This window comes from Delphinapterus leucas, chromosome 19 (genome assembly GCF_059928025.1).
Source record: "Delphinapterus leucas isolate spDelLeu-1000000601 "Yukka" chromosome 19, BTC_Dleu_Yukka2, whole genome shotgun sequence".
Classification (NCBI taxonomy): Eukaryota; Metazoa; Chordata; class Mammalia; order Artiodactyla; family Monodontidae; genus Delphinapterus; species Delphinapterus leucas.
This window is the reverse complement of record NC_143147.1, coordinates 47,183,923-47,193,219: the sequence shown is the minus strand read 5'-3', so window position 1 is coordinate 47,193,219 and position 9,297 is coordinate 47,183,923. Positions and strand designations below refer to the sequence as shown.

The window sequence follows — 9,297 nt, the reverse complement described above, 5'->3', positions numbered from 1 at the left end:
TCAAGCATCTCTGTATCCTTCCACTTCACCGGAAATAACAGTTTGAATGACAACAAGTCAGTGATAGTGGGAGAAGAAGGAAGAGGGAAGGAGTGAAGAAAAGCATAGAAAGTTTGAATAGGTACACCGATTAAAAAGAGGGAAGAAATGGGTTGAGGGGCAGAAGAGTCAGAGAATAATAAAAGGGGGAAGAGAAGTAACAAAGAAAAAAGAAAAATTGAAAAGAGGGTAAAGGTAAAGGGGGAGGAGGAAAGGAATTGACAGTGTCGGGAGTAGGAAGAAAAATGGAGGAACAAAAGGAGAGGAGGGGGGAAGAAAAAGGGGAGGGGCGGGGGGAGGGGCGGGGAGGAAGAGGAAGATAGGGAAAGAGATCCTGAACCTCATTTCAAAGCAATTTAGAAATAACTCTAATATTGCTTCCTACACACTTTGTAAGCAGATTTTAGAAATGAAAAGAAATTCATAAAAATTATTCAATCATTTATCTTACACATGCTAATCAAATACTTTCCAGTTATGTTTAAGAATGGAAGTTGTGTTAATAATAATTGTAAAAAAATTTTCAGCATTTATGGGAGAAGTGTGTGGACCAAAACTCTTTCTAGATTGTTAACCCATGAAAATTGAAATCACTTTTAGAATTGTATCTCAATTTAGTTAAACAAACAGTTTTTAAAAAATAATATACTGTTAGGCTGGGTCCCTTTCCTTTTACAAAGGAAAGGTTTGTTTTACAAAGACAGATTGAAGTGTTTTTAATGAGCATTTTGCTGATGAAATATTAGTGAAATAGTATATGTATTACTTTTTTCAACTTAATAAAAAATAGTAGCATCCCCTTTTAAGCACTCAGAAACATTTAAGACACCTCGTGAAAAAAAAAGTCCTAACTAGAAACAGGAGTAAAATCAATTAATTTCATCATCAGAAGTAAATTTTTAATGAAGCAAACAAAAATATTTTGCTTTCCAGATAGAAAAATTCTTTCAGTCTTAAAAAACATAGAAGTTATGCAGCTAAAGTCAAATTAACTCCATGCAGTTTGATGTTGTAACTGATTCATTTTGAATTAAAATCATTTAAATACCTAGAAGATATGTAGCTTTCAAGTACAAAATTGTCTTCCTACTATTCCCAAATAATATTGAGGTATGTATTCCCTCACTTTTGTTGCTTTTTACAATTTGTTTTATTTTGAAAAGTAACATTTATTTCCTTGTCTTTTCTTCAATTGTACAATTTCCCCCCAAACAAACCAATAATCTATTTTACATTTTGTGCAAAATAGGGACTAAACAAAGTTGTTCATTATCTTTTAACCAAATGATTTTGGAGTGAAATGCAGTATTTGTAATCTGAGGAATGTTATCGACCATCTCTTTTACATGTGTCAATAGGGGCTAGTGTGGTGCAGTTTAATTGACTAACAAATTGAATTTGGAAATATCCATTTTTTTTTTAAGTTAATAAAATAAATGATTCCCTGCCTGATCCAAGTTTCTACATTGTAAACCTGGGCCAAAACCAAAAATTGAGCAGCTTTGTCACACACATTGCGTGACCCATACAAAAACAAATGATTGTTCTTCAAGTTCTTTTTCCTCCTTGAATCTCTTCTATCTCTGGAATAAATACATTTCTATTTAAGGCTTTAAACATTGAACACTTTTACATAATAATTTGAAGGAAGAAATTTCCTTTTCTGCTTATAATTCTCTTACATTTTATGAGTTATCTTAAACACATAGTTATCTTTATTTATTTGACAGGAGAAAATGCTGAATGTGCTTTAAAATTGGGACAAATGTACACTTTTTCAAAGTGTATAGGCATTTAAAAGAACCACACTAAGACTTCAAGTTGCAGGAAGAAATAAAATATCTGAAGACAGTAACAATGAAAAACAAGCAAACAACAACAGAATAAACAAAAACCAAGCAAACAAAAGACAAATTCTTTCAAACACTTTGAAGTCAAAGTGGCCATATGTCAGTAAACGTGAAATTTTCTTTTTCTATATTTCATAGAAACCGTAAGTTTATTTCAATATTGATTATGATTCATTAGAAAACAAAAAATGGAAAAATTATATTTTAATGTATTTTCCTCCTAACTGCTTTCCAGTTTGTGTGTGTGTCTTTTTTGTAAAACATGTGAACCTTTTAAAATAGAAAGTCATTGATAACTGTTAGATTTAAAATGCAATATATATTTTGGGGATTTATCCAAAGGAGCTAATCTAAAAGAGGAAAAAGTTATATGCCCTCAAATACCTATTCAGCACTAACAAAAGTTAAAAAAAATTGATGTAACATATATCTAAGAATAATGATTAACTTACACATGCTGGCTAAAAATGATCATTATCAAAACTTGGAGGCAGCATGGGAAAATACTTATGGCACAACAGCAAGTAAAAAATCAAGATATACAAATAAGATGACAAAATATAAAACTATTACAAATGGAAAACAACTGAAAAGAAATACTAAAATTAATTTTGTATGACAATGGTAGACATTGTTTTTTTTACTTTATATTTAAAATTTTTAAGTTGTTTTATTCTCTTAATTTTTTTTCTCTCTGCATGTATTTGTATGTTCACACTGAAGGAAAATGGATCAGAATCCCATCTTTAAAATGGAGTCAAGTTTCAGTGTTTCTGAATTCAGAGAATTGAATTATGTAACTAGACCAAACAGTTCTCCAGGAAAAAACAGAGAAGGAGGAAGGGGGGAGGAGAACAACAAGAAGTATAATGATAATACTTTTAAAAATCATTATTCTTAAAGAAAACAATTTATCCTGCAGCTATATTTTTAACTCTCACAAACTAAGTTGAACTCTGCACTAAAGAGTAAATTTTCCCAAAGAAGTTGTGTAGAAAAAAAAAATATTAACAAATAAATGTTGAGTAGTTGTCTTTAATTTTTAAAAAGCCAAAGAAAAGAATGATGATAAATTATGGAATCCCAAGTCATCCCATTCCTATCCCTAACCTGGGAATGTGAGTCTTGACAAGAAATAACCCTTCTCTCAGGTTAATTTTAGAGCTGGACTCACTCAGAGGGGAGAGATGAAGCACCAATCAACATCATTCAGTCTCCCCAACCTCAGCCTAAAATAGCCAGGTCACTGAGGCAAAACTGATTTGGGGGCTAAAAGGGTCTGCATCTCAGCCCCAGCTGCCTCCTCTCTCTTGTGTTCTTGCAGCCTCTGACTATACACAGAAGCTCTTGGTGGGGGTGGGGGGAGGATTAGAATTCAGTGAACAGCTGATTTTTAAAAAGAACTAATCAGTTTCAATTTATCAGTAGTTGGTAAATTTTTAATTTAATACATTTATATTTTTTCCTCTGTCATTTTAAAACATTAAAGAAACTGAGTAATTTCAGCTAACATTTAGACTTCTATTTTTAAATGGAAAAAATCAACATAAAAGTGAACCGATTTCAATTATTAACTTAAATTTGTTTCCCTTTGAATTTAGGATAAGAAAAGGTGGGCTGCATTTTACAGACGTCTAGAGATCTGAATGAAGATTTTTGTGGGGTGTAACTTGCTTTTGTTTTAGGAATAAAGAGAGAGTAGTGGACATGCTCCCCAGGGAGAAAACCTGAGAGGTGCTTCTATTAATTCTTAAAGATTTAAATTAAATGAAGCAAACAGCACTTAAAGTTTCTGGGAACTGGAATGCCCTCCCAAGTACCCTCTTCCTTGTTCCCAGATATAACAGAAAAGGTTTCAGGAGATCGGGGTTCCTATATAGGGAAAGGCCAAGGAACACAACAGCCTTTCTGAGACCATCTTTTAGCCCTTTCAAAAGTACACACACAGCACCAAGAAGAGTCCCCGGGCAACAGACCCACACATTCTCGCCAAGATAATTTTTTTTTTCCCCTGGCCTCTTAATTTTCCTCCGAATGTTCTTTGCTCTAGTACAAAGAACATTTGTATTAGCTTGCTTTTCACTTAAGAAATTACTTCTTGAATACCTACTATGTGGCAGGCAGTTTCCAGCTCGTTGGTTTGTTTAAAATTGTTTATGGTCAAGAGCTGACTGAATATTAAGAGTTAGAAACGGGGTAGAGTCGGAGGAGGTGTGGGGGGTGGAAGAGAGATATCGCCCACCTTCTTGGAGAGAAAACATTTTTTGTCTGCTCAGCAACTGATGGCTTATGGCATTTTAATTTCTGCAGACCCATGGAAAGAAAAAATATCACAAAAGTAAAAATCCGACAAACACGTGGCTGGCAAGAACAAAACGCGGACTTGGAGGGTGGGTTTTTAAGGTGGTGGAGATGGAGAAACCGAGTTGGAAGCCCTCCCCCACCCCCACCCCCAAGCCCCATTTCTTTTCAGCGCGCGGGGAAAACGGGGAGGGGGACAAAGGTGGAGCGTGCAGTTAACTCCTGACTTTTGAACGGTAGAAAATCTTCTGCCAGAAGGGCTGTGCGCCGAAGTCGGAATCGGCTCACTGACTCTGCAAACACAAAATAATAACAAGAAAAAAAAAAAATCTAAGGCATTCATATCGGTGCAGCCAACACGTGTTGCGGAGTCGGCCCGGGCCGCAGGCGACTGAGACAATGGGGTCGGGGACCGGGAAAGGGAGAGTGACCCCCTTCCTCACCTGCCCTCGCAGCACGCGTGCCCGCGACAGAATTATTTCTCCCTCCCTTAGAACCCAGAGCAAAACCCCAGCTTCCGCCCAGTTCGAGGAGACTCTGGTATGACTGGGGGTCCACCCCCGCCCCTTTCCCTGGTTCGCTGGGTAAGGGGGCTCCGGTGTCCCCTGGCCGCGCTCTCCACCACCCGCTGGCGCCATCCCAGCCCCCGCCGCTAGAAACTCGTTGGCCTCGCTCGTCCCTCTGCCTGGGATCCCGGGTGCTCGTGGACCGCACGCCCGGCTCTGCGTAGCGTAGCCGGGACTCCGAAACGCGCGGCCAACTGCCCCCTCCCCCACCGCCGAGACAGGGTGCGACCGCCCACGTCTCGCCCCTTGCCCAGTCGGGTCCGTCCCTCGGGTTCCCGGGGCTAGAAGATCCGGAACGAGTTGGTCAAAGGCGAGGGAAGGGACCAGGGCGGATCCGCTTCCCCCTCCCCAGGCGGGCGGGGGAGGGGCCGCCGCCCCCTCCTCCGAGCACAGCTCCCGCCCCTCGCTTCCCCGAGCGCCGAGCGGAAATTACCCCCTCCCCCTGCGGGCCTGACCTGGGGACGTGGGCGGGGCTTAGAGCTCGGCCCCCGGCCCTCGGCGCCTCTCCCGCCTTCCCGCCGGGATCCAAATCCCGCACCCCAAACAAAGTTCCGAGACCCGAACCCAACGCTGGGAAAGCTGCCGTCGCTGTCGCGGGTGGGACGGGGGTAGGGTACTCCACCTGTCTGCCCCCGCGTCAGGGAGGGAGAAAGGGATCATTTAGATCTCCACCCTGTCACTCCCTGCCTGAGACCTCCCCCTTTGGTTAGCCCGGGTCCGCTCACGCGACCACTCCTCTTCCTTCTCTCCACCCCTCCCTCTCTCTCGGGGTCATCTTGGGCCGGATCCGCGCTTTCCCCCAGGACCACGAGACGTTATAGTTCGACAGCCGAACCCCCGGTATGAAGCCCGGGGGAATCCCGAAACATGATTTCCTGTGGATCCCTGGTTTCCAGCCACGATCCCCCGTGTTTCCAGCTTCCCAGTCCCGCGCTCGCAGGGCCCCTCGATCCTGTATCCCCCGAGGCGAGGGATTCTCCTAGCGCTGGGGCTGGGAAGGCCGAGACCCCCCCCCCCACTTAAAGATCTAGGGGAATAGCGCTTTTCTTTTGAAATCACCGGCTCGCGCGACCCCCTCTTGAAGACCCCAAAGTCCTCGGCTTCTCTTTGTCTCTCTCGGCCGTCCCCCGCCTGTCAGTCGCTAGCAGTTAGCTGGGGTAGGGTGGGCAAACTCCCCCCACTCCCGGCCACTCGAATAAAAAATAACCGCACATTTTATCCAACCCATTAAGAGGTGGGAGATTCTGGGCCGGACCACTCTCCCCCCAGCTAGGGCCCGGGTAGGGGGATGGGTGGGGGGCGGGGCGCATCCCTAGGGGCCAGATTCTTGCAAGGGGGAGGGGGCAAGTAGAGCTTCGGGAAAACGGCCCCCACCAGCCCAACTTATCCGGGGGGTGAGTTAAGAGGCACCTTCCCCCCCCCCCCCGGCCGGGAGTTTGGTGGGCTGGGCCGGGTTGGAGGGCCCAAGGGCCCAGAGGCGTCGGGGGTCTTCCCCTGCAGGGTGGGTGGGGGCTTTCACCACGTGGCTTCGCCTTTTTTTTTTTTTTTTTTCCGCTCCATTTTTTTTTTTCAAGTCGATTTTATTTAGAGGCGGCGCCAGGGCGGCCGCGGAGAAACGTGACACACCAGCCCGCTTGGAGGGGTTTCGGACAGAAAGGAAGGAGCCGCGCCGCGTCGTCCGCCTCCCAGCGCGCCGCGGGCACTTCTCCCGGGCCTCCCCGAACTCTCCCGCGACCTCTGCGCGCCCTCCGGCCGCCTTCCCCTCCTCGGCTCCGGACAACTTCAGGGGTGGGGTGCAAAGAAAGTTTGCGTCTGCTGCCGCCGCCTCCCGCCTCGGCCTAGGAGGCTTGCCGCCCGCGCCCGCCCGCTCGGCCTTGCACAGGACTGCGTCCTGCCCGAGACCGCCACCATGAACAAGCTGTACATCGGCAATCTCAACGAGAGCGTGACCCCCGCGGACTTGGAGAAAGTGTTTGCGGAGCACAAGATCTCCTACAGCGGCCAGTTCTTGGTCAAGTCCGGCTATGCCTTCGTGGACTGCCCCGACGAGCACTGGGCGATGAAGGCCATCGAAACTTTCTCCGGTAAGAGTGCACCCACCTCCCCGGAAAAAGCACCGCGAAATGCCTGAACAACGGGGACCTGCTCCTCTTATTTCCTTGCCCGCCAACTCCTCTCTGCCCCCGGCCTGCGGGGCTTGGCCTCGGTACCGACGCCCATCCACCTTCTCCGACGCCCCCTGCGTCCCCTCGCTGGCCCCTCGCGCGGAAATATCCGTCTTTCCTTGCCCCTTCCTCTTAGCCCGAGATGAAGAGCTGGAGGCTTTAGTGAGGTGATCCTCCTAGCCCCCAACCGACGGGGCGGGAGCCCCTGTTGGCAGGAGTTGGGGGGGGCTCGCCACCGAGGCGAACTCAGTCTGGGCGCCCTACGTCAGTCCCTCGGTGTCCGAGGCTGGACGCCCCCACCCCGTGCGCACCCCCTCGCCTTCCTCCGCCGTAGGCCTTTCCGGGCTGGGAAGGGGTCCCCGCTCCGCCCCCGACCTCCAGGGTTTCCGTGGGGACGGCAGCCTTTGGGCCTGACCTGAGAGGAGCGGGGTCCCGCCTACCGCCCAGGGCCCGGGGCTTGAGCCATTTTGATTTGAAAGTGGGGCGTGAGCGGGGTGGCGCGGCGGCGGCGGCGGCGGCGGGTCGCCATGCTGCTTCCCGAGACGCCCAGGCTGGGCCGAGAGGCGCGCGCGGCGGCCGCCGGGGACCCTCCCCGCGGGGCCCAGTCCGCTCCCCCGGACCTCGCCTCCCGGCCGGCCCCGACAGGTGACCACCCCGCCGCCCGAAGCCCTTCTCCCTGGTTCGACAGGAAAATAAAGTTTCATTCTGCAGCCCCACCCCCACCCCCCGCCACAGACTTTGGGAGAAACGGGGAGCCCTTTCTCGGTCCCTTCTCCCCACATCTGGGAGCCGTAAAGGCAGCCGGCCCACACGGACGGACGCCCTCGCACCTCCCCCAGATCCGGCTCCCAGAGCCGTCCACTACTCGGCTACCTCAGTGAGAGAACGAAACAAAAATTCAGAAAACACGGTAATGAATATAGAGAGTCCACCATTCCCCAGGCGACCTTTTCGCATCCGGCTGCGGAACCCACTACCTGGATTCCTAGGAAGATCTCAAATCCCAGTAACTCCTGAATTACTCTGATTTCTCCTTCCTTTTGCCCCCCCCCCCGTCCAAGCTCTCATGTTGTCTTTTTCAATTTAATCTTTAGGGAAAGTGGAGCTGCAAGGAAAACGCCTAGAGATTGAACACTCCGTCCCCAAAAAACAAAGGTAGGAAAGAGCTCTTCTCTGGGGAGGGGGCCAGCCTGGGGGCGCTGAGAGGCTGTGTTCAGGGGTCCATAGTGTCTCCAGTGGAAGAAACCCATTACTGGCCTTCCCACCCCCAACTCCGGATGTTGGGGGCAGGGAGGGAAGATTGGCTAAGATCTTGTAATGGGTGGTTTACAGCTTGTAAAAAAAGAAAAAGCTGAGGCTGGGGTGGGCTAGGAGATGTTACTTGGAGAAGTAAAAGCGAGAAAAACCAATAGAGGAGGAACCTTGTGGAGTTTGTTCAAGGTGTGTGGGACCATTTTTGTGGGGAAGCTAAAAATCTTTAGAGAGTTGAGACTCATGGACATTCAGCAAGTTTCTAGCAGGACTGTTTTTCCCCTCGTTCCCTCACTATAATTCTTAAGTGGATTGGGAGGGGGTCCCCTTTGACTCCCTAGGGGAAGTGGAATGAATTCCTGCCCCCCAAAGAATTCTGTGCTTTATTTATATTTCTGCAACAGGCAAAGACATTATTTTTTCACAGATACCTATCTCTAGTCCCTCCCATCACACATCCTCCCCTCCCAACTGGATTTTGCAAATATGCTTTGGCTGTACTATCCTTTCGAGCCCCCCACCCCCACTCCTTCAGTCCATTGTTGCAAGGGGACCGACCATCTGGGGTGAGAGCTTTGTGTTCAGGCTGTGAGCTGGGGCTCTTTGGAGGGTCTAGAACTCCCTGGATGAATGGTGTGTGTGTGTGTGTGTGTGTGTGTGTGTGTGTGTGTGAGAGAGAGAGAGAGAGAGAGAGAGTGTGTTCCAATACCTTCCTATCCTCACTTCACCAAAGGGGGTAACTCTTATCATGTTATCCCCAAAGCTGATTCATGGTTCAGATCTTTCATTGAACTCTGGCTGGAAAGTATAAGGGCAGTCTTTCTGCTTTCTCAGACCTGACTTTAAACATGTTGACAGTGCAGAGTTTTCTCTCATGTTGCAGCCTCCAGTAAGTCTTTGATCTTCTCCTCGCTTTCTCCCCTCATTTCAACTGGAAACTTGCTACATTTTAGAATAGTTCCTGGCCTTTTCTGGGTGGGAAGGTGCAGGTGGGTGGCTGTGTTTTTCTGAAGGCAGTTAAGAGAGTCTAGAAAGTTTAATGTGAGAAAAATCTGTTCGTGGTTTAGCTTGAGATATTTAAGTAACTTGGAACTATTGTTTCTATAGATGATCAATATGGCTTGT

At 47.7% G+C, this 9,297-nt stretch overlaps 1 protein-coding gene across 2 annotated transcripts in view; it reads left to right on the top strand.

Annotated features, from left to right (window-relative positions):
• The first annotated feature begins 5,809 nt into the window (after positions 1–5,809).
• The window catches only part of IGF2BP1 (insulin like growth factor 2 mRNA binding protein 1), a 39,046-nt gene continuing 35,558 nt past the window's right edge, over positions 5,810–9,297 (top strand). For both annotated transcript variants that reach the window (XM_022557967.2, XM_022557965.2), the window contains exons 1-2: positions 5,810–6,840; positions 8,016–8,076. In XM_022557967.2, coding sequence (XP_022413675.1) covers positions 6,666–6,840; positions 8,016–8,076 — 236 coding nt within the window. In that variant the 5' untranslated portion in view covers positions 5,810–6,665. The remainder of the gene's footprint in view (positions 6,841–8,015; positions 8,077–9,297) is intronic.